At 35.3% G+C, this 24,829-nt stretch overlaps 1 protein-coding gene across 2 annotated transcripts in view; it reads right to left on the bottom strand.

Moving 5' to 3' along the window:
* GABRA1 (gamma-aminobutyric acid type A receptor subunit alpha1) overlaps window positions 1-23,636 on the bottom strand; it is a 59,252-nt gene extending 35,616 nt beyond the window's left edge. The window contains exons 1-4 of one of the 2 annotated variants that reach the window (XM_002710356.6): window positions 23,031-23,636; window positions 20,632-20,720; window positions 17,262-17,374; window positions 3,756-3,823 (exon numbers count right to left, since the gene is read on the bottom strand). In XM_002710356.6, the coding sequence (XP_002710402.2) occupies window positions 3,756-3,823; window positions 17,262-17,374; window positions 20,632-20,714 (264 nt within the window). In that variant the 5' untranslated portion in view covers window positions 20,715-20,720; window positions 23,031-23,636. 2 annotated transcript variants of the gene reach the window in all.
* Window positions 23,637-24,829: the final 1,193 nt, after the last annotated feature.

The raw sequence follows: 24,829 nt of genomic DNA, 5'->3' as shown, positions 1-24,829 counted from the left end.
AAGATCAGTTTAGCATACATTAAGTAAAGATTTCAACAGTTTGCTCCCACACAGAAACATAAAGTGAAAAATACTGTTTGAGTACTAGTGATAGCATTAAATCTCAATGTACAGCACACTAAGGACAAAGATCCTACATGAGGAGTAAGTGCACAGTGACTCCTGTTGTTGACTTAACAAATTGACACTCTTGTTTATGGCCTCAGTAATCACCCTAGGCTCTTGTCATGAGCTGCCAAGGCTATGGAAGCCCCCTGAGTTCATTGACTCTGATCATATTTAGACAAGGCCATGGTCAAAGTGGAAGTTCTCTCCTCCCTTCAGAGAAAGGTACCTCCTTCTTTGATGACCCGTCCTTTCCACTGGGATCTCACTCGCGGAGATCTTTTATTTAGGTGTTTTTGTTTTTGTTTTTGTTTTTCCCCAGAGTGTCTTGGCTTTCCATGCCTGAAATAGTCTCATGGGCTTTTCAGCCAGATCCGCATGCCTTAAGGGCTGATTCTGAGGCCAGAGTGCTGTTTAGGACATCTGCCATTCTATGGGTCTGCTGTGTATCTCACTTCCCATGTTGGATCATTCTCTCCCTTTTTTATTCTATCAGCTAGTATTTCTGCAACCCACTTGTAAGTAGTTGTGAGACACATTCAGCAACATCATTATTGGTAATAAACATGTTACTCCCATTACCCATGTCCCTTACAATATTGTCTTATTTTCCAAAAGGTTCATAATTCAGAAAGGAAAGAGCTGTTATGTACTAATTTAATTAGATCTCAATTTTTTTTTTTTTTTTTGGACAGGCAGAGTTAGACAGTGAGAGAGACAGAGAGAAAGTCTTTCTTCCATTGGTTCACCCCCCAAATGGCCGCTATGGCCAGCGCTGTGCTGATCCAAAGCCAGGAGCCAGATGCTTCCTCCTGGTCTCCCATGTGGGTGCAGGGCCCAAGCACTTGGGCCATCCTCCATCCTCCACTGCCTTCCTGGCCACAGTAGAGAGCTGGACTGGCAGAGGAGCAACCAGGACAGAATCCAGCGCCCCGACTGGGACTAGAACCCAGAGTGCTGGCACTGCAGGCAGTGGATTAGCCTAGTGAGCCACAGCGCTGGCCTAGACCTCAATTTTTAAAATAATATTGGCTCCTGAATCTATCATGAAGTCACCAATAATTCAATAGTCACTTGAAGCCACAATACACTGATAGGTACTATGTGAGATGAATTAAGCATGTCTTACATTTTTTGATACTGATTAAGGAAAATAACATTTATATAATACAAATAACTTTATAGAGCAATGCTCTATACATGGCCAAATATTAAATTATATTTTATAGCTAATGCATGTGACTAAAATGCAGAACACAAGGGCTGATTTGTTATCTGAATAATGAAAACTGATTCCATCAAGCTTTTGCATCTAATGTAAACCTGTAAAAATACAGGATTTAGATTGGTGAATAAAAGATGAAATTTCCATGAAGTCTACAAAGAGAGTTTAGAAGCAAGAATAATAATAGTTGTTAATTATTGGGCACTAATGACATATACTTTATTTACCTATTTATTATATACATGTATAATAACACACACACTAAGAGACTCTGTGCCTTAGGATCTTAAGCAATTTGTCCAAGGTCATGCTGCAGTTGGTTGATGAGATTTGAATTTCCCAGCCTGAATCCTAAAACCAATCCTGCTAAACTCTACACTGTATTGCCTCAGAGAAAGCAAGACTCATACAGATGATTAAAGCAAATAGGTATCAGAAATAATTCTAAGAGAGTGCTAAAAGCATGTATGAATTGTGAGCAGTATAGACAGAAGAGTTTCAATTTGTCCTTAAACCTGGCTAGGACCTAGTACAGATCCTTAATTATGGAAGTTCCAGAAGAGAATAATGTTGTACAAAGACAGAGTTTTGACATGGGAGAATCACTGTGGGTCCTCAGAAAGTGATCGATTTAGAAAAAAAAAAAGTATCACACATTATTTCAATAAAGTGTTCTATGGATTGACAGTATGACAGAATGAATTGTCAGATGAATACACAATTATGCCATATTTCTATTTACTTCATAGAAGTAATTGTTAGCACTTATTGATGGCTTATTACATGTCATGAATTGTTTTGAGGATGGTGCTGTAGTGAATCAGGTTAAGCTGCAGCCTGTCGTGTTGGCATCCTGTATGAATGCTGGTTTGATTCCTTGCTGCTCCTCTTCCAATCCAGCTACCACTAATGCACCTGGGAAAGCAGCAGAGGGTGGCCCAAGTACTTGGGTCCATGCCAGCCCTGGCTGTTTCAGCCATTTGTGGAGTGAACTAACGGATGGAAAATTCCTCTCTCCCTCTCCCTCTCCCTCTCCCTCTCCCTCTCCCTCCCTCCCTCCCTCTCTTTCTCCCTCTTTCTCTCTCTTTCTCCCTCCCTATCACTCTACCTTTCAAATAAAAAAACTTTAAAAATAATTTTAATTACCTTTAACCCATTAATTCATTGAGTGTTTGTAATAACTGCATGAGGTGTTACTATTTGCATGTCCTACTTGAAGAAATTGATTCATAGAGATATTAAGTAATTCCCTCAAGTGATACCCTTTTAAGTTGAAGTTGGTATTTTATACTCAGCATATGATTGAGAAGCCTGCATTTTTACCTACCATTATGTATTCTCTAATATAGTTTTTTATTTGAACATTCATCGACAAATTATAAAATCTGTCTTAAAATCTAAAATACTTAGCTATCCTTTGAACTAAAATATCTAATTATCCCTTGAGCCAACATTTCTCAGTGTTTAGAAAGTACTAGGGTACTAGGTTTCCAGAACATTAACTGGTACTAAATGGCAAAAAGAAAAGTTTCAAACAAATGCAATTGGAAAGACTACAGATTAAATGTACTCAAACAGATTTCCTTACCTTACAGCTTCTCAGTTTTGATCCTGCCAAGTGGGTGTACTGTGAGTTCTCATACCATTGGAAATGCTAACCTAAATTAATATTTTCTGCAATGTTTATTCTGAGTCATTCTGGGCTATCTTGAAATCAAAGGACTTTCAAATCCAGATTATGCTAACAAAAAAGCATTTCAAAAATAATTATCAATCTCTCTTTGAAATAGTCATTTCTTCATGGCCTCCGTATGATGTTTTGCTTATATAGAAGTTTGATTTTTATGAATTCAGAAATATCACCTAGTATCTGCAGAGCTCTTCTTATTCACTAACCCCTATGAAGAAATTCCGGCTAATTTATTTTGGTTGGGACAACAAAAAGAATATATCCCTGTGTTCATTTGATTTTCTCTCTTGGTAATAATGAGTGTCTTCATCAGTTGAGCAGAATGTTTCCCACTGGCATATTTAGTTTTAATTATTTCTCTGTCTAATTTTGGTCAAAGACTCATTCAACATTTGTACCATTTGTACTCAATTCTCCCTTGTATCTTGAGTTAACATGACCTCCTAACTCAAATGAAATGTGACTTGAACTCCAGTACAAACCAAGTAAAAGCTACCACTTCAGGGATGAGAAAGAAAAGACTACAGTAGTTGATATCATTAGAAATAAAACTGTCCTGAAAAACAAATATATGTCTTTCTATTATATAAATATTATATTTGTTATTATACACAGAGACATGAAGATATAGTCAAGCTTTCTCAAGTTGTTCCCTAAATACTTAGTCTGTATTTTTCTTACAGAAGTTCAATTTTGAAAGTACCCCCAAAAAATCAAAGATACAGTGTCACTTACCATATCATGGTCTGAAACGGGTCCGAAACTTGTGACGAAGATGTCAGTCTTCACCTCGGTTACACGCTCTGATGAAGCAGGAAATTGGGCCAGTGAGTGTCTATCAACAGTCTTTATTACATATCACCACCACATACTCACACCCAAATGGGAAATTTATTGACTTTGATTAGCTATTTCTAAAATTGGTCCACAGTGTAGTCCTGGTAATTTACTGCTTACACATGAAATTTCACAGTTAATATTTTCAATGGAGAACAGAGTCTAAATATGCCACTTTGGGAGGCAGGCTGTTTGGAGAACTCAGCTGCTGTTTAATGAATTCTTCAAGAATGGACACACACTTGCCTAAAACCATACTAAACCATTCCACACTTTAATGAAAATATGTTTGCATATCGGTTTGGCTCCCCCTAAAATATTTTTATGCTGCCAGGGAGTTCCTCTAGCTATCTAGGCTACTCTTGGGAAGTATATAGTATGCTTTCGCAAGCTTTATTAACTCTTTGAGGTCTCGAGAGTATGCGGTATAAATGATTGCTTTTTTGCACTACATCATAAATGATTTATTTCAAATTACTCTCTGGGAAAAATGTGACAACCTATATAAGTATCTTCAATTTTGAGGATGAGGAAGACATATTTTGGCATAGAAAAAGTTCATTTAATAGATTCTGTTTCACGTTCACTGCCATTTTATTACATTGGCCTCTGATGGCATATATATCAACCAATAAAACATATTTATCGTAGTACTGTGACAACTCAACACAGACATTTTCAAAGAAATATAGTCACTCACCAAGAAATAGAAAAATGTTGCTTGCAGAAAAAGAAACAATTTGTTGAGGGGTGAGAATGAAAAAGATGACTGTGATTTTCACCTTAGCTCTAAAAAATAACAGTCCAATGTCTTAAGCAGCTCATTTCATTTATCAGGACATTTATTCTCTGGCATAGGACATTAAAAAGGTGATCCATTATATTCAATAATAAATTTCTAAGAAAATAAAAAGCTGTCCTTTCTCCCTTGTGAGTAGTTAATAACTTTCAATATAAATTTCTATCAAGGAGGTCATGTTATATGGGGTTACTTCAAAAAGTTTATAGAAAAATAGAATTGAAAGATAATTCTGGTTTTGGTGCAAAAATGCTTTTCAATCCATGCTTAGTTTTTTCATAGTACACATACTAAATGAACTTTTTGAAGATGCCTCATATATTGCACATCCTACATATTTGAATAGATAAAATAATTTGGAGTTAGTAAAATTCCTTTCCATGACCAGTCCAGTGTTTTTGCAATACAGCAGTAAGTTTCAGCTCTTAGGTGTTCCCATTTTCATCCCCAGTATGTATACTTCTCTCTACCACATTCTCTCAACACATATTTTGTTTTTACTAAATTAATTCTTTTTCTTAGTTAAAACATCTGCTATTTCTTAAGACTGTATCAAGACCTCACACTTTACTAAAACAGTACAACCTTCTTTCAACTAAAATAATAATAAAACAGAAATCTACTCTTTTCATAGAACCTACAGTTTATATTAAATGAGTTTTTTTTTTTTTTTTGTCTTTTCAATTTTAGCATTTCCCTTTCTGGATCAAGCAAAGAACCCATTACTTTGATTTTCTTTGATAAAGAAAATATACACATTTGCCATTAAAAAATGTAAAAGGAAAGTCAACTGATGGTAGACTCTCAGGAATATTTTCATACTAAATTCTTAGTGTACCAATTCAGCCCCTAATTGTGAATAATTTCATTTTTTTCTTTTTTATAGATGAATAGCTTGCAATTAAATGCTTCTTAAGCTGTGTGACCAAAAGGATTAAGATCTGAACTATGAAAATCTTTGAACCTAAATCTTGATGTGATCAAATGTTTCTATTTTACTTCTTTTTTTAATTTGCTGACTCAGCTGCACTTTGTGTCCAAGGTTCAGTTTTAATTCTCCCAGATTACAAAATCTAAAACTTATGGTAAATATCTTATGGACTTTAGGGGCATGTATTGAATCAACATTATAGCAGTTCTTTTCCTTTTTGTTTTTGAGATGCATATTTATATGGTTTGGTGATAGCTTAATTGTGTCCCCCAAAGGTTTATGTGTCAAAGGCATGGTTCCCAGGTGGCAGTATTGGCAGATACTATGGAATCTTTAAGAGGTAGAGTCTACTAGGAGATCCTTGGACTCTTGGGGGCACAAGATATTTCTTTTGAGTCCCAGTGGTAGTTCTCTTGAGAGTTATTAGAAAAGCAGTAAGCCTGGCTGCACCAGATCTCTCAGATGTAATCTCTTCTCTTTACTTCTATATGCTGCTCCCACATTGCTTGCTGTCTCCACCATGAGATGATACAGCCAAGTACAGCATGCACTGTGCTGTTTTGAACTTCCAGAACCATGAGCCAAATAAACCTGTTTTTCTGTCAAAGTAGGTTGCATCTGATGTATCATTATACTGATGAAAAGGTGACTAATATTCTGTTCAGGAACTATCTCCTAATTCCTGTCTGAACACTTGTACCGTGATTGGCAATCTGGGACACCTCTCTTGGAATCCTTCATTTCTATTATTTACTTCTTGACTGTGGGAAGAGTATAGTTTTGGCACCTTAAGGTAAATCCTCAAGGTAATTAGTTTTATAAAATTGTTTCACCAGGTGTTTCAGGAGTTAGCGACTAGTATTATATAGCATGATAAAGTGCCCAGAGAAATCTGGTGCCCTGTTGCCAAAAGCATAGGTCATTTCTTTCTGTTGTTTTTAGGTTGTTAGTAGATACTATAGAAGTGACAAATTAAAAGGCCTAAAAGTCTGCTTAGAAAGATTATTATACCAGTCAAATAGGACATAAAACATGGTTAAGCTTACACACATTTATTGGCATGCATAGTTGTTATTGTCCCATATCGAGGTTAGACATAAATGGAAAGGAATTTACATAAATGACAATAATAGTTTTGAAGACTTTGGTTGGAGTGTTTGTTGCAACAGTTAAGACACAACTCAGAATGCCCTCATCTCATATCACATGAGGTTCAAGACCTGGCTCTATTCTCGATTCCAGTTTCCTGGCGATGCTCACCCTATGTATCAGCAGGTGATGTTCCATGTTCAATGTCACCCATATTAGAGACTTGGTTTGAGGTCCTAGCTCTTGACTTCAGGCTGGTCCACTTCTTACAGGCATTTAGGGAATGAAACAGTGGATAGAAGAACCTTCTCTTTCTGGCTCACTCTCTCTTTCAAATTAAATAAATAAATAAATAAAGTTTGTTTCTATTTATTTTTTACCTAATCTTTCCACTAAACCTATTGAACATCCCAGTTCATAATCTTCAGTTGTACTTCATCTTATTTTCTACTGATTACTTGCTCATCAGATTTTCCAGAATGTGTCATTGCAATATTCTATGGAAATTATCCTAACCAAGAGCTCCCATATAGTGGAACTTTCAAATTACCTTCTCAACACACAGTCTGATCATATGTATGTCCTTAAAGAGTTTCTGATTATTGTTATATATTATCTTTATTCTCCAAACATACTTATAAACCCTATGCTTTAGGTAGTAAATTTTTTAAGTCCCCAAATTAAAGACTATGAAGGATTGCAGAACCAAACAACCACTAAAAGGAAGAGGTGAATTATGGCATCAGAAGGGAAGAGACAGAATGTAATGGAATTTCACTTATCATTAGTGACTTGAGGAGAAAGATCAGTAGACTAAGAGATAACCACTTTCCATTCTTTCTCTTCTAACATATGAGAGGCCATGAAGAGAGTTCACGGAAAGAGATATTTGCATAAAAATAAATTTATCTTTGTACTTTATTTTTCTTTTTTGGCAAACTAATGATGATTTGAAATTATACCTCTTATGCCAGGACATTGCCAAAATGAAAAATCTTTATTTATATATATATATATATATATATACACCTTGACCAAGATATAAGGAAACTATTGAGGATTCACTCTTTTTCTAAATTCTAAGAATTTTAAACATATTGTCTCTTTCTCAAAATGAAATCTCATCTCCCCCATACCATACACATGCACATACATACACACAGGCACTTCAAAAAGTTCATGTGAAAATTAATTAAAAGATCAGTGTATCTGAGTGCAAATAAAGATTTTTAAAGATTTATTTATTTAAAAGACAGGGTGATAGGGAGAGATATCTTTCAGCCACCGGTTCACTCCCAAAATGGCTGCAATCACGGGAGTTGGTCCAGGCTGAAGAGGGGAACCAGGAGCTTGATTCTGGTCTCCCATGTGAGTGACAAGGGTCCAAGTATTTGGGCCATCTTCCATTGCCTTCCTCCATTAGCATGCAGCTGGATAAGAAATAGAGCAGCCAGGGCTCAAACCTGAACTCAAACAGGCATTACATGCAGCAGCTTAGCTCACTGTGCCACAATCCAAGCCCAGAGTGCAAAAAAAGTTGAAATCCATGCATACTTTTTTGATAAAATGCATTTTTCACAAACTTTTTGAAGACTCTATATTTTTCTGTGTGTATGTGTGTCTATAATTATGCATTAGATAAGGAACATTGGAATCTGAATTATATCCTCTGTATCAGAATTCATTGAATTAGCATCAGATTATTAAGCATTACCAGAAATACTTTATGCAAAGCCTTCCTGTGGACCACATGAGGAAAAGTCAACATATTTTTGTGCTTCAATATAGTCTCTTTGAGAATATATAACATGACTCAGGAACTTATAATGAGGTTTCAGTGATAATATGCTTATCCCAAACTCTACATGAATGAATGCATTATATAATGAGGCAGTGGTCTAAAAGTGGAAATAAAATAACTTAGCTTGAAAGAATGTTAAAACAGACAATTAATCAAAGAGTTTTGTCCAGTAATATTTTCTTCAGCATAATCCATGTGAAATTTATAAAAGAAAAAGATTTTTAAAGTCTAAATATACACATATGTTCAACTTTTTTAGAAAAAATTTGGAACAGAATTATATAACGTGGTATCATGATGATAATGGATATTATAATTGAGGATATCAATACAATAATGTCAGTGAAATATTTGATAACAAGTAAATCAAATTTAATTCAGGCCTTAAGCACATCTTTCAAAAGGATGTTGTTATATAGGTACACATACTTATGTATGTATAAATGTACACACAAATACTCATTATATACTCTAACTGCTGGGAGCAAATCTGTTTGTACTAGGAATTCCTTACAATGTTGATATCCCATTGATAAGTACAGATATAACAGATGTTTGGAAGTGATAAATCAAAAAGATGATTAGTACTGGAGCAAAAATCAGAAAAGAAGTGTAGTGAAGTAAATAGAAGCACACAAGATTAAGAGTCTAAGCACTAAGATTTTAACTCTGATTTTTTTTTTGTGAACAAGCTATGCAACTTTGGATACAATCCTTTAATCTCTCTTAGTCTGTTTCCTTATGTTTTGAATGAAGAAATAATAGTTCCACAGTCATCTACATAGCTTTGGAATGAGGGTCAAGCAAGATTGTGGCACCAAAAACTCTCTGAGTGGCATTTGTCTGGTACATTAATTTAGTCAGTACATGTTTATTGACTATTTTCTATGTGTCAGCTAGACACCATTCTAGGTAATAATACAGTGATGAAGAAATATGTAAATGTTCTGGTTCTTCTGTAGCCTATCTTTTGGTGTTTTAGATGGATAGATAGAAATATGATCTATAGATGATAGATAGATATAATAATGTAGATCCTAAACACAAGCATAAATGTACACATACAAATATACTAATTCAATTCAGATAATTATAAATGCCCTGAAAGAATGTCTTTTAAAGAGATAACATTTAAACTGAGACTTCAAAGATGAGAAAACTTCACTGACAGCCAAATCCAGGGAAAGATATCAAGAAAAGGAAAAACAGTCAAAGGACCTCAGGTGAGAAAATGTACTACGTTTAAGAATCAAAAGGTCGGGTGTATCTGAAGCCTGATGATGCTCAGGAGCTTGGCACAAAATGCTGTTTCAGAGGCAAGTGGGACCACCTCTGAAGAGCCTTGTATGTTTCAATAAGCAGTGATCTTTACTTTAATGCAATAGGAAGCTTAGGGTCCTAAAGGACAATTTGTTTAAAATGGCATCTGCATAGCAGCGAAAACGTTACTGGTGATGAGTACATCCTATATTGGAGTCCCAGCTCTGCCCCAATTCCAGTTTTTTGCCAGTGTGTGCCCTGGGAGGCAGAAGATGGTGGCACAAGTAGTTTGGGTCCCTGTTACCTATGTGGGAGACCTGGACTAAGTTCCCAATTCCTGGCTTTGGCCTGGCCCAATCCCATCAATTATGCACTTTGGAGGAGTAAACCAGCAGATGGGCAATCTCTCTCTAAATGTCTGTCTTTCTGTCTTTCCTATAAATTTAATTAATTAATCAATTTTAAATAAATGGCATTAGCCGTATTTTCAATAGAAATGTCAACTGAGAGATTCAGATTAATATCCACTTGGTCCAGTTCTCTGGACTTATAATTTAGGAAGGAGGTCTATAACCTACTCTAAGCTCTTTTATGTCTTTTAATTCACAGAGACCCCTACATGGAGACTAACTGGACTACTATTTGTCATCATAAAATGTATCTGAAAACCTTACTTTAAAAAGGTCACGTTTGGAAATTAAAAATAAACCTGGACTCCCACATAAATAAGTTAGGCAGTGTTCTAGCTACTTGTGAAGAACTTCTATTCTTTTATCATCCTATGAGCAGTCTACATTGAGAGAGGACTAACCTTCAGAAAAAGGGTGCATTGCACTCTCTGGCTATCTTTTTGTCTGATGAGTCTTGATCAAAATTCGTCTTGATCAAAATTCTGTATAACAGCTGTGAGACATATTCTTGCCTGTTTGCAGTATAGTAGTTAGTTACTAATAATATAAAAGTCTTGGGAGGAATATGCCATCAGAACCTTACATTCTCTTTAAGTTTTCCAAAAATGGTAGTTTGTGATGATTAACAATGAATCTCTCATCTCAGGACTACTACATTATTTTTTCAAATAAAAAAATTTATATTCTGGTAGAAAAAAGCAATCATCTATAGAAAACATTTAAAAGATCTCATATTAGTACTAGATTCATGATGGGAAAGAGAGACTATACAAGGATCAAGCTTAGTTGCCCAGGAAACAAACTGCAGCCATGTACTAATACTATGGCTTTTATAACTTGAACATAGTCTCAGTGGCTAGATTTTATCTAAGAAGATTCCTGGCATTGACCAGGTAAATGTTTTATATATAACAGGAAAGATGAGAGTAATGAGTTTTCTAAACATGCTAGAACATTCCTTTGAGTATGCAGATTGGATTCATTAGACAAGAGCTGGCTACATGTGCTGACTGGCAGTGTTAGCCAGTAAAGGTTAGAAGGTACTGTCTGTTCATTTGATCAGTTCCTCCTAGGCTTTTGATGATTGTCTTTTCCTCTGAAATTTAACCGAATTTTAGGACATGTCTAGAGTATTTCTGTGTGGATGCAGTGTGCCAAAGTCTGAGTATCTGCTCCACACCTTGCATTAAAAACACTAGAAAACATTACAAGTTCAAGTTGAAGAATTCCAAAAGAATTTCAAAATATAACACTAAAGGCCACTTTCTGGTAAGGTTAATATAGCAACAAACAGGGACTGGATAAACCTAACTTTGCTGTTTTTTTTTTTTTTTATATTGTCAGTAATTTAGAATATTTTTATTTTGTCTTGTGCCATTGTGGCATAAATACCTAATTCTATTTTTGACTTTTTAGTGTAACTACAAAATAAGTATTCTAACATTAGTAGAACATGAATAAAATGTTTCTTTTTGACCTTAATGTCATGTAGTGTTAAAAAGAAAAGATCACATGACTAACATTTTATAATTTTGACACAGATGAAAATTGAATTTTAAAAATATTAAATTCTACTGCTTTTAATATTCTCTAGTGAACTAAACTTTATAAAGTTGCACAAAGCTTCCCAGAAATTAAGTAACTTCTTTGGATGCATTCTTAGTTTTCCATCTTTGTCTTATTTTTACATGAAGGAAAAAAACCCATGATCCAAGTGCTTTCCCTAAGAAGTGAACACCATTTTGCTAGCCACAAAGAATTTCCAACCCATGTAAAAGAAGTAAATATTTAAAGATAGGAAAATCATGATGATAATAAGATAGACTGATTTGAAGCACAGGGTTTTTTTTTTTTTTTTAGAATAATATTATGTTAGCTTTGGCATTGTGGCATGGCAGGTTAAGCTGTGTATTGAAGCGCCAGCATCCCATATGAATTTGAGTCCTGACTGCTCCATTTCCGATCCAGCTCCTTGCTAATGCACCTGGGAAAGCACTGAAAGATGGCCCCAAACCTTGAGCCTCTGCATCCATATGGGAGACCCAGAAGAAGTTCTTGGCTCCTAGCGTTGGCTTCACCCAGCTGGGGCTATTATGGCCATTTGAGGAGTGAACCAGAGAGACCTCTCTCTTTAACTCTGCCTTTCAAATAGATAATAAAATAAATATTTTCAAAGCAGTAAAAAAGAAAAAATAAGGTATTAGTACTAATGTATTTCTACTAATTCCAGCTATAAACACTCCTCTGATAATTTTTATTAGGTGAAATCTAGTACACACATACAAATCATCAAAGGAAAATCTACAATACTTACAAGGAAGAAGAAGAAAGAAGAAATAATACTCTGTTTAATATGTAGTAAGGATAAAGATAAAATTCATTCTCTACCTACCTACCTAGTTTATCTGCTTCTTCATCCATCTACCTGGGTTTGTCACATTAGAAGTACACATAGATCTCTCTTTTCCCTTGCTATATTTATCTTTGTGGTTAGATGATACAATCTTTGCGAGGTATCTATCATCCCATACATTATTTATTGAAATTAAATATAAGACTTAATTTAGAAATTATAACAATATTTTCAGAAATTATTGTGAGCAGGGAGGGAATTGAATGGAAATTTCTCCTGCAATCCCTTCAAAATATGGCTCAACAACAATCTCATTCTTCCAGCTCCATCCTGTTTGTATTCCAGTTAAAGATGATTTACCCTAATTTGTTTCCAAGGAGTGAAATAAATTTATTTTTGAATAAGAGCTAGAGGATGAGCAGAGCCTATGGACAAGAGGAAAGGGTTATGCTTAGCTTGGTGGCATGGCCTGAACAAATCATTGGACATGAAGCTGGCTTGCCCTGGGATTTTGGTTTATGGTAAATAAAGTGTAATTCTGTACTCTTTTGTACAGTGGGGCAAACAGAAAGGAAAAATATCACTGGAGGGGTATTATTTGTCCTTAAAAGCCAGAAACCCTTCAGGATTAAGCTTGGAATCTGTTTACAGATTATATTCTCTTATTGCTAGGGTTCAGGGGTAGCCTATATGAACGTGACTAAAATTTCACCAAATGGGTACAGTTCATCAGGAACATTGTTTAATATTTTAGGGAGGTAAACATCACCCAAACTTTCCTAAGTTTAATGTAATCACAGGTAATAAGGAAAAAACTTGGGAAAATTTTTTTTTTTAATTTCAGAAAATTGTGGATGGGGTCCTGATTGAAAATGCAAGGGGTGTTGATTAGTCAGAGGACACCTGAGTTCACCTGACACCCAGAATATCTGTTCCTCTCCTCTAACGTTACTCCTCTCCCCGTTCCTCTCCATCATCTCAGTCCTTCTGGGTACTCTATTTTCTTTCCTTATTTTCTATCCCACTGTCTTGCTTTACTTTTTTCTTTAGCCTTTTCTCTCTTATCTTCCCATTCGACTGACTTTAACATTTACCTCTCTTATTTTTTTTACTGACTATGCTTGAAGCAAGAGTCTTTCAAAAACTTTTTTCAGCTCTGAACTGCAAAGAATATACTTGCCAGGAATATACTGGCAAGGAATACAAATGAGAATGAATTCAATAATTATTGACAATTTTGATTTGTGTTTTCTGGATACTATTTATTTTAATTCAGGCTTATTTCAAGTTTTCTTCATTTACTTTGAACTTAAAATATAAACATGGCCAACTTATTTTTATTTTTACATTATTTAATACAGTACATTTCATTCTTAAAACTGCACATTCTAATACTTTTTATCTCTCCTACGTTGAGAAAAATTCTGGGATGTATTTCCTTTTGTTATCTGTTTTATTTTCACCTTCTTGGGATTACACTCAACTGTAAAATGTTAGCCTTCTTAAATGGAGTTACAATATCTGTAAACTGATTTATATCATTTGGATCAACCAATTTATGCATTGTAGTGTACCTCTTCATAGAGCACTGCTATACTTTCTGATGTAATGTATGTTTTTAAGAGACAATGCATATGATGAATTTGCACATACTAGAATCTTGTTTTGGTCTGAACTCTTAATACATCTCCCTATTTTCTGAAGAAATTCAGAACCAAACATTCTTGCCTTTTGAACACTAATGTTACTGTCATAAAAAAACAAATGTCACAATGGAGAAGACAGCAAGAGGAAATTATCCTAGTTGTAAACTTACTATGAAGAAAATCTTGCTTCCTTATAAACTAATAATACTCTTTCAAGTATTTCCTCTCGTGCGTCTTTACATTGAAAAGCACACAGCTCATGTAAAGAAATAAGGGGATGGCTGTCTGTTTTGTAATAAGGATCTGCTGGAATGCATGCCATAATTAATTTATCAAAAATTGTACAGTAACAGATTGAAAGTACTCTAATTCTATAGTAAAAAAAATTTTCAAGTTATATGAGGCAGCAATCATGGTGTTAACATTTTCCTCTAATTCTATGGTTAATATGTTTTTAAAAATGTATTTAGTATTTTAAACTGTAATTCCATAATGACAAACATTTGTAAAATGTAGTAAAAATCTGATGGCTCTGCAGATATAAACAAAAAATCATTTTATCCCTTTTGGATAAGGAAATGCACTAAAAATAGCATATAAATGATTAAGTTGAGTCCGCATTAAAGCTTTTTGCATACATCTCAAGTCTATCAAATTTAGTTGTACTATATTTCTAGGAGGCTATTTAAATTAGATATAGAGAAATATTTGAGTTACTTTTATTTTTGTTTTAATTTCTGGCATACTCTTAAAAATGAGTGTTTCCAAGGATCAGAAATAGCAGAAAACTCAACATAAGTAAAGATGAAGGCATATGCATTCTTTTAGTTTTCCCAAGTCCTATAATTTGCTATTATTATAGCATGCAAGGGATTTTTAAAAGTTCATGGGAAATAATATTAAAAGATAAATTTATCTTGGTGAAAAAATTTAATAATGCATGTATAGTTTTTTATATCACACAATTTCCATGAACTTTCAAATACTCATATTATACTCATTTTAATTCAAAAGAAGATATTTTGCCTACATTTGGTCAGTTACTGCCTTTGCTCTTTGAATTCATGACTTTTTTATTTCCTAGGATTAAATAATTAATAAAAGCAGATTCTACAAAAATAATAATGTTTCAGTATTGATTAATGTGGTTATTTTATAAGCAAATCTTTCAGTATCTTGACTACTGCACATTTGCTTTTCAACCTATTAGTCTAGTTTATACATCTTCAAGGTCTACAGCTCTCCATGATTTAAGTATGCATTTGAGGGTTAGTTAAAATGCTTCCTGATTAGACTATATTTGATTAAAGCATTTATATATATATTTATTAAAGTGTTATTACATGTGGTTAGGTGGAAATTAGCTGTCATGGCTTGTTACTTGTACTCTGAACAACAATATAACCATATAACTGATTGTTGAAGAAAGTGTATATAAGTAATATTCTTTAACAAACTGAAAACTATGCACAGATCTTTCAGAGATACTCATATTCGCATGCTAAAATAACAAATAGATATCCTGAACTAGGGTAAAGAGAAGAATTTTGGGGTAGGCTACAAAATTTTGTTGATATTTTAGAGAATTATATCATGGAACAGGAAGCAGATGCATTATAAGAATCAAATATGTCTGAGAAGTCCTTTCAAAAGTCTCCTTAAAAGTTGTATTTCTATCCTGACTCTCATCTTTGGAGACTACCCCTCTATATGCAGTCTTTGTAATTTATTTAAAATTTCATAAATCCAGAACATTTTTCAGAAGCAAATTCAAATGTATCGATGTACACAGATATATGAACACGTCTGAACACAATTGTGACCTCCATTTGGTGATCACGTATCTTAACTTTATACTTTTCTCCTAACAACTTCAATGAAAACTAAGATGGAAGCTAAACCTGAATAAATCTGTGTATTGAGGCCCAAAACAAATGTTTGAAATTCACAGGAAAGAACACTTGGTGAGAATTTTTGCATATATTTGAGTTGTGTCTTTGACAAGGCAGATCCCTTGAACAGCATTTGGCAGTCCCAAAACAGATCCATGATGTACATCCAGGAGGTTACAGTCTGCAATGTATTTGTTAAAAAGTGACTAAATCCATGCTTCCATTAAACTGTAAAATCAGTGTTTAGTTTCCTGGAGTTCTTATTCTTTGCTTGTCCTTGCTGTCTAAATGAAAAAGAGTTGACTTTCTTAATATTGTCATCTAACTGTTATTTAAATATTGCAGTTGAATAGTTACTGCAAATTCTTTGAAAAGGGTGCAGCATCAGCTACAGCTGAGAATCAGAGTCTACTTTTGGCTTGTATGACATTGAACAATAATTTATTTCCTTGCTTCACTTGTTTTACTCTAAAATCAATATTTTGCTTTGGCTTCATCAGTCTTTGTTTAACCAAATAAGATAGTTTGGTTACGTCATTCAAGAATTATTTAAATAAGTATGCCATTTCTAGAACTTTTTACTCTTATTATTATATATGTTATGTTATTAAGTGCTGTCTTCGTCCTCTGCAGATATTCATTAGTATAGATGGTTAATTGCTATACCAATAAAAATAAAACTTTACTAGAGAAAATTAAGGTACACGTTCAAATGCACGCTTACAAAAACACCACCATCTATCACATTCACCTTTTATCCTAGAGGTGATGGTAATTTAGCACTACATAGTGGATCAATACGTAATATTTCAAAATAAATGTTTAACGTAATAGAATCAGAGATATCCTGTTTGAATGCAGTGCAGACATAGAAGTGCCAGTATGAAGTCAATGCAGTCTTTGAACACGAAGCGATAATATTATCCCCATTTTCCCCTATATAATCAAATCATTACACAAAACACATTGTTCTTGTCAGGTGCACGTAAAATCTTTTTCACATAATTATGAGAAGTTTGTGTCTATCTTTTACTATGTATGGGTATGTTCACAAAACTACCATAGCAAATGAAATTAACAGTGAGTGATCTATCAAAACAAGCATTAATCATTAACTCACAAGCTTCCTTTCTTATTACTTTGCCATTTAATGGGAAAGTTAGACTGTAATAGTAAATGTTTAAATACAGTTCTTTAAAATAAAATACAGTAGTGCAACCCACCTCCCAGTCCGGGTCTTAGGCGATTGTCGTAACCATCCAGGAGTCTGTCTAAAATCCTGGTGAAGACAGTTGTATTATCTTTAAGTTCATCTTGCAATGAGGGCTGTCCATAGCTGAAAAAGACAAAAGGAGACAGATGGCCAAATCATACATTTCTACTAAAACCTGTTTCCAAATAAGACCTCTCCAAAATTTTCCTGCCATTTTTTTCCTGTTGAATCTTAATTTGCAAATTTCTCAGGTAGAATATAAAAATAAAAGTCATATTGTAACACTTCACGTTTTCTCATAATTGCTCACCTTGATGACAAGTTCTTCATTCTAATATTTCCAACCATGGAAGAATAATTACAGGAAATGTGTTCCATTTCCTTACTTATTTTGTTTTCAACATGTATATTATAACACAAAAATGTTAAAATGTGAAACCTCTTCCAAAATAAAATACATATATATGTATATTTTTGTATGCACTCATGTTAGCATATTACAAGGCTATATTTTCACTTTCCAACATTCTTTCCTTCATCTACTTCAAATAAATCTATATTTTGCTAATATTATGTTGTTATATTTAGATAATAAATATATATAAAACCTATTTCTTAGGGATAATTGTACCTTTACATTAGTATATATTAGTATATATTAGTATAAATCCCTTAGGATTTATAATCCAATTTTTGAAGTTTGCCTATTTAAACAGTTAATTATTTGAATTTCTGTCATTTCTGGTCATAAATGTAAAAGACTCTGCAAAAGATGAAGTTCAATACTCTGGCTTTATGATTTACTAAGCTGTAGCAAAGTTTTAGTGTTTTGTTTGGAAAGGCACAACTATTTGTGAGCAAAGCTCAACCTAGAACCTATCATTCTCCGTTTTAGTCTAAATATTTATTTCCATTTTTCTCCACTGTAATAACTTATTTCTATTTAAATCTTTCTAGTTGAGAACAGAGCTTGTATGCATTATCATTACTAGTTTTTGAGTTTCAAGCATGTTGTGACTGCAGTTCAAAAATTGTGTATTTCTTGCATCAACCGCATTTTTCGCTATACTCCTTGAATCATATTTTATGCAATGATTAGCATAATCCTATGAAATAATTCAAGAGGGCATTTTCTATCTCCCTATGGATCACACTCCTGATATATTTTAACAGTATCTCTGACCTTGAGTAGCAGAATAAACAAATAAAGATATACACTAAGAAAATGCTGCAAATCTATCACTTTCATACTTTCTATTTAATATGTTTTTTGTTTATATTATATTTCCTTTTTTAAAAGGCAACATGTTAAACCAGAGTTTATTTATTTAACAGAAGAAAGAAATAAAATGGCATTTAAAAACAAATACTGATTTGCAGAAAATTAAATATGTAATGGCAAAGTGTAGTGGTTATTCTTCTGGTAAAGTTTTAATTTAATAAATTTCTTATAAATGTATATATGATATTAAATATATGAAATATATCTTTATGAAATTATTTTTCATTTTCCTAAATTCAACATTAATGACATGCAGATTGAGGGCATACTCTGTTTTATAACATTAAATATTTTGCTGTTTTTATAAATCAAATTTTCAATGAGCTCTGCATCTTCCATTATATCTCATTGGCATATGACTGGAATAAGGCAAAAATAGTTTTCTGAATGCAATTATTTTTAAAATCTCACTGTGACAGAAACAACTGCCATGCATGCATCTTTCAAGGAGATTGCAAGGTCATCTTGATATAGATGGAAAAAAAATGTTAACACACCTTAAGTTGTGAGGAAGGCCTGATAAAGAAGGGAGAAAACAATGAAATAAGTAGGGGAGAAAAGATGAAATGTGAAATGTAGTGACATTACCAAGTGCCAATTAGATTGTTAAATCAATCCTTATAATATGTTAACTCTACCTGCATTCTTTTTGCTTTCACAGCTTATGCAAATTGCGGAAATGCTGTTCTCTCTGGTTTTATCTGTTAAAATGTTGGTTTCTCTAACTGTTTGCATTGGAACACAAATTTTCAGAGACTTGTCCATTTTCCCCAAGAGGACTAGTTCTGCTATTCCAGTTGAAGCAGAAATCTTTATTTTGTGAGATTTTTTTAAACAGGTTCTTCCCCATCTTTATACTTCTAGTTTACAAGTATTAAGTCAAATTGTAATTACCGGAGAAGAACTCTAGGAAAAAATATCAAGATTATGGTTTTAGTATTAAATACTCATGCCAGTGTAGTGTTTCCTAAATGGAATGCATATTTTGAAGAGAAATGTCAGTTACAGTACCTGATTTTGATTCCATATGAACCACCATATAATAAAACACTGTGCACTACCTCCATCTACAGGTCATTACAATAGTAACACTTCACATAATTTTTCAAAAGCAGTGAAGCCCATTTCACTCCTCAGATTGAGAGTATCTGACAATAATGTATGTTCTATTCATCTGGAGGTCAGTATTTACTCTATGCAATAGTAAAAAAAATAGTGACAACTTTTCAACAAAATAATTCTCCTAATTTCCTATGTCTTTCCAGAACAGTCCATCTGTCCACCTTACCTCATAAGGCTTCATTTTCTATTGTATTTGAAGAATCTCAGGCTTTTGTTACTAACACTTTTTTATGGGCCACAGAAAAAGGCCATATGGAAAATACTTAGGCACATCAAAAATAATCTTAAAAAATATTTTGATCATTTATATAGTTGTGAATGTAATACTTTATGTACTTTATTGGATCATTTGAAAATGTTTTGAATGTAGTTAGTTAAGAAATTCTTTTATCTATGCCGTAGTTATGTTTAATTGGAGAAGTTTAATTTTACTCAATGATCTTAAATATTTGTATAATATATTCTACCTCAATTATATAAATAATAGTTTCAAAACACAGTGTGCCCATACATTTAGAGAGACTTATGACTTTCAAATCACAAATATAATGTTAAACTTTCTATTTCTCTACACATTTGCAACTTATACCATGATCTTTACAATTTACTGGAAATTTTATTGTTGGAAAATTAACTGAAATGGTATACAGGCATTGATTGGAGTAGCTTTTTCTATGAATTAGAAAATCACACATTTTCTTCAACACAAGTGAATATTGAAAAGTTCAGTTAAACACATAAAAGTTGACTTAAGACGTTTCTTAACTAAGCCTTGTTAAGTGTATTCCAACTAACATGCAAATTAGATGATTAATTTTTCATACTACTCTTCTTTATTCTCAGCTGGGATTGTATTGCAGTTATTTTTTTAATTCCCTTAGTCATGAATTCATCCAAGGACAAGTTTCTTCCTCCTGATGGAATAAATGAAAAGTTACAGAAATTCTCATGCAGATTTAAAATAAAGTGTCCCCACCTTCTTCCAGTCAATGTGCCCAGAAGGAGGGTCCAGGCCCAAAGATACTCAGAGAGACCCAGACTTCTCTTCATCGCGGACATGAGCAGCTGGAAAGTAGAATAAGTACAGATCAATGTGTCTTGCAAGAAACATCAGGTTATAACCACTAGGGCTGACTGAGGCAGTTCAGATGAATGCTTTGAAGTCAGGAAATGACCTCACTGGAATATGACACCTCATTGGAAGCAATGGAAGCCTGGACTCCACTTTCCCTTCCATTCCTCCATTCAGAAATATATCAATATTTTACTTTCTCCTGATAAAAGAAGACAAATTGAAATACTTTCTGGTGTCCATACTGTTCACATAAAAACTGTGAGTTGTTTATCTCTAGGTTTTATTTTTCCAATATAGTTTGATGTAGTCTCACTTCCCGTTGTTTACCATCTGGAAATTTTGACCTTTCTGATTTGAGTTCCCATGACTGAACTCTGCACTGAAATTTTTAGGCTGGTATCTATAACAGGGACAAGTTATTTGGGGAGGTGATGGTATTGGTTAACACTCTGTCAACTGAATTCATCTTTGCATTCTGACTGTATCTTGATGTCAGAAGCAACTGTATTTTTTTCTGTGTTTTAAAAGCCATAGAAAACACACTGTTGAATGCTGAAGTCATGCTTAAATTCTAGGTCTGTGATTGCCTTGTTAAATGTGCTCACTAATGCTTCTGTGAGGCTAAAGGACACACTTTGTAGTCAAACCATGTGCTGATCTCTTTTTCACATATAAACCACACACACATAAATGCACACAAACATGCCCACACACATCTTTCTAGCCCTCTCGATTTCTGCCAGGTTGCTGCTAGAAAATGTTTCATCTCAAACAGATGGAAGCTGGAGGGCTTTGCTTTGCATGAATAAGGGGATCTTTTTTCCCTCTTAGGTAAAGTGCAATCAATCACCATCTGATTGTTGAATTTAGACTTGGTAGTGGATGATGGAGAAATGGAGGAGTCAGGAAAGCTCTTGGAATTAAACATATGAATCTAATTGTGAAGTCAATTTTTGAAATTCAGTGTGCTACTTGGTTAAAGAGCAGGTAGGGTAACATTTTACTTTCATATACCATAATTAATTTTAGTCATCATATGAGAAATGTTAAAGGTGTTTGATAGCACTTCCCAAAATCTATACTCCTTAGTAGGGTCAGTGATTAATGGACTGCAAAATCTTTTGAAGCATATTTTTATTAAGCACTCTCTAGTTTGGTGTGGTATATCTTTAAATATATCTGCAAATGCTTTCTACACTCCTGGAGATCATTTGAATCAGTAAAAAACCATCACAAACAGGCATGTAAGCAATGAAACATAATTAATTTGTTTAGAATGGAATGGTCTAGAGATAAGAAATGTGAGCGTCTCATTGCTTTTACTTAATGTAGTAACTGGTTTTGACACACACAGTTGAATATGACAAGAAATCTTGGGTAAATATCATTATCTTAAAAGATTGCATCCAAATTGTACAGTTATCATTCACCCTTGTGTTAATCTTTAACATCTGTTCTGAAGAAAAAGAACACTTCTCAGCCTTATTAATTTTCATTGATCTGTACAAAAAGGAGGAATTCCTGAAGGGACAAACAAAACAAAACCCCAAGGAAAGGCAAGATTCCTTTTCACATTCCTCTGACATTTTAAAGAGAGAAAAACAAACCCATCATGGCACTTCAGTTGTTGAGTGAGAAAGTTTCTTGCAAATACAAACATAATAGTTTAAAAGGAACGCAGCTGCCTCTTGCCTTCTTCCCACTGTCAGCCTCCTCCCTCCAGACACACACACCCCGAACCCCCATGTCCCATGCCACCCGTATTGAATAATAAGTTGAGTTCTTCATGTTCAGAGTGGCAGAGACCCCTACACCAGAGGGCATTTCAGCAGCGTCCACTGAGAAAGAGGAAAGGCAATTTTTCAGCCAGGATAAGAGTGCCTACCCTAGGATGGAAAAGGGAGACAGGTTTTCTGTCTTGCTGTCTTAACTTTAGACGATGGCCCCCAACGCCCCTCCGCAACTCGCCCCAGCTCCCCCTAGCAAAAAGAAAAATAGAAAAAAGAAGAAAGAAAAAGACCAAAACAACATGTCACCACCCACCCCGCGGAATACATTCAAACCTGCCTAAGAAAGAAGGAAAGAAATAAAAGAGAGAAACAAATAATGCTCTTACATCGCTGCAGTTTTCACCCTGAAAGAAAAACATTCGTTGTTCCTACCTGCTGTGGGATTATGCTCTTGTCCTGCTCTCCTTTTCTCTGTCCACCTCCCACCCCCCCACTATAGAATTCCTCTCTCTCCAGCTAGGCAAAGCCATGTTCAAAGCCCCGGGTATAGCGGTCCGAAGCCGCACTTACCTCGGCCCCCTCTGGGCACAGGATCGCACAAGACCTGGGAAAAGTCTGCGAGAGGAAATCGTGGAGAGGCTGAAGCCGGCGCGAGTCCGCGAGTCCGGGCGCGCGGCGAGCGGAGCGCAGCGGCGTCCTCGCGCTGCCTCTCACTCACTCGGTCTGAGCCATCATGGACCCTGCGTGCTCCTTTGCTGAAGATTTCACACCCAAATTCGCTTCCCAATGTCCAATCTGCAGCTATACAACAAAAGATTTCTCTTTACCAAGACAGTAGTAATACGTCCCAGGGCAAACCGGATGTGAAATAGGCGGTGACTTCATGCCAGAGAGATTTTATTTTAGAAAGGAAGGTGGTACCAGCCTCTGGATCTGGAGACCAATCCGCCCATTTTTTATATGCAGCACAATTTAACTTGCACCGCTCTGGCCCTAATCCCCTTCTCTCTAGCTGCAGACTCAAATCCTTCCACAATCTGCTGCTAGCTTCCCTTTTGGAGAGGAGTGAGAATGGGGGAAGGAAGTGGAGAAAGGGTTAGAGACATGGAGACTGTATTGAGTAATTTTTCACACTTGCCATTTACAAACACCCTGTTTTCAGGTGTGCCCATTAAAAATACAACTGATCAATATAGCTGTCCTTGCTTTGATCAAATATTTAACCAATGCATGCATATGAATGAACGCAAGCTATGGAACAGGGAGGCGCAGGGTGCACAAGTGGAGCGCGCACGCTGCTCTCCCCCCTCGCTCACACACACTGGCACATGTATGTCAGAGTCAGTATCTGGCTGAGTTGCGTGTGGTGAGGACGGCAAGGAAGAGTTCTGGCCGGCTGGGAATTGGCCCCTGGATGCCAAGCGTCCCTCGCACTCCCTCAGGTAGTGAGTGCTCTCCACCCCACCTTCGTCTCCAGCTTGGAGGACAGCAGGAACTCGCTCCGGAACCGGGGATTTTGTCTCGGGAGGCACATGTCTGTCTGTGTATGCCTCCGTGGGGAAAACAGGCGCCTGCGACTCTGAATTATCCTGGGTTCCTGGTCGAAGGATACTTGAGTTTTAACAAATCGCCTTGATCATTTCTAGGTTGGAGAGTCATATCTCCTTGCCGGAGTCTTCCCTTTGCCTCAAATCCATCATTCTCGGATTTAGAAAAATGGGAGAGGGAGAAAGGAGGGATTTTTAGAAGCCAAACCAAGACCCGCTTCTGCTGCTATTTTTTTTTTTTTCCTTCGCCTCTGCCCTCTTCTACTACCCTCCCTGGAAGCTCTCCACCCACGAATAATTATACACTTAGGGAAGGGGCGTGTGTTTCAACATCAGTCTAACTAAATTTGCGAGGAGCCAGCGAGGAACGTGATTCCCTTTTGGATTTTGTGAATGGCTCCTTGTAGCACAGAGAGAGTGGGTGCTGCTTCCTGGGAGCGCATACTTGAAAACAGCTAATCTACGGGGAGCTGTCCCTTCAGCACGATCCCCCAGACTAGGCAGGAGGTGCTGAATAAATGGGGTGGCCCTGTCCATTCTTCTGGTGGGTAAGATCCAAGCTGTGGCAACCTCACTGACTATTTCCCTCAAGTGAACTTCTAGCAGAGGAGAGTTTTTGGATAGGGAAGGAACTTGGTGAAACCAAGTGAAAACCTAGATTAGTCCACAACTACTTTTGAGTGTTTGTGCAAGTGTTCCCTTCCTTTTGCTGCAGGGTAATCAGTTTACATGACTAAAACAACTCAGGTGACTGAAATGATAAGGATTTTAAAATTGAAGACCACTTTGATGGAAGGGGTTCGTTACCTTCTCACTTTGGAT

The sequence above is a fragment of the Oryctolagus cuniculus genome, chromosome 6, assembly GCF_051225735.1.
Source record: "Oryctolagus cuniculus isolate XC-2025 breed Fujian yellow rabbit chromosome 6, ASM5122573v1, whole genome shotgun sequence".
NCBI lineage: Eukaryota > Metazoa > Chordata > Mammalia > Lagomorpha > Leporidae > Oryctolagus > Oryctolagus cuniculus.
Note: the sequence above shows the minus strand (reverse complement) of the source record. Positions and strands in the feature narration are given on the sequence as shown.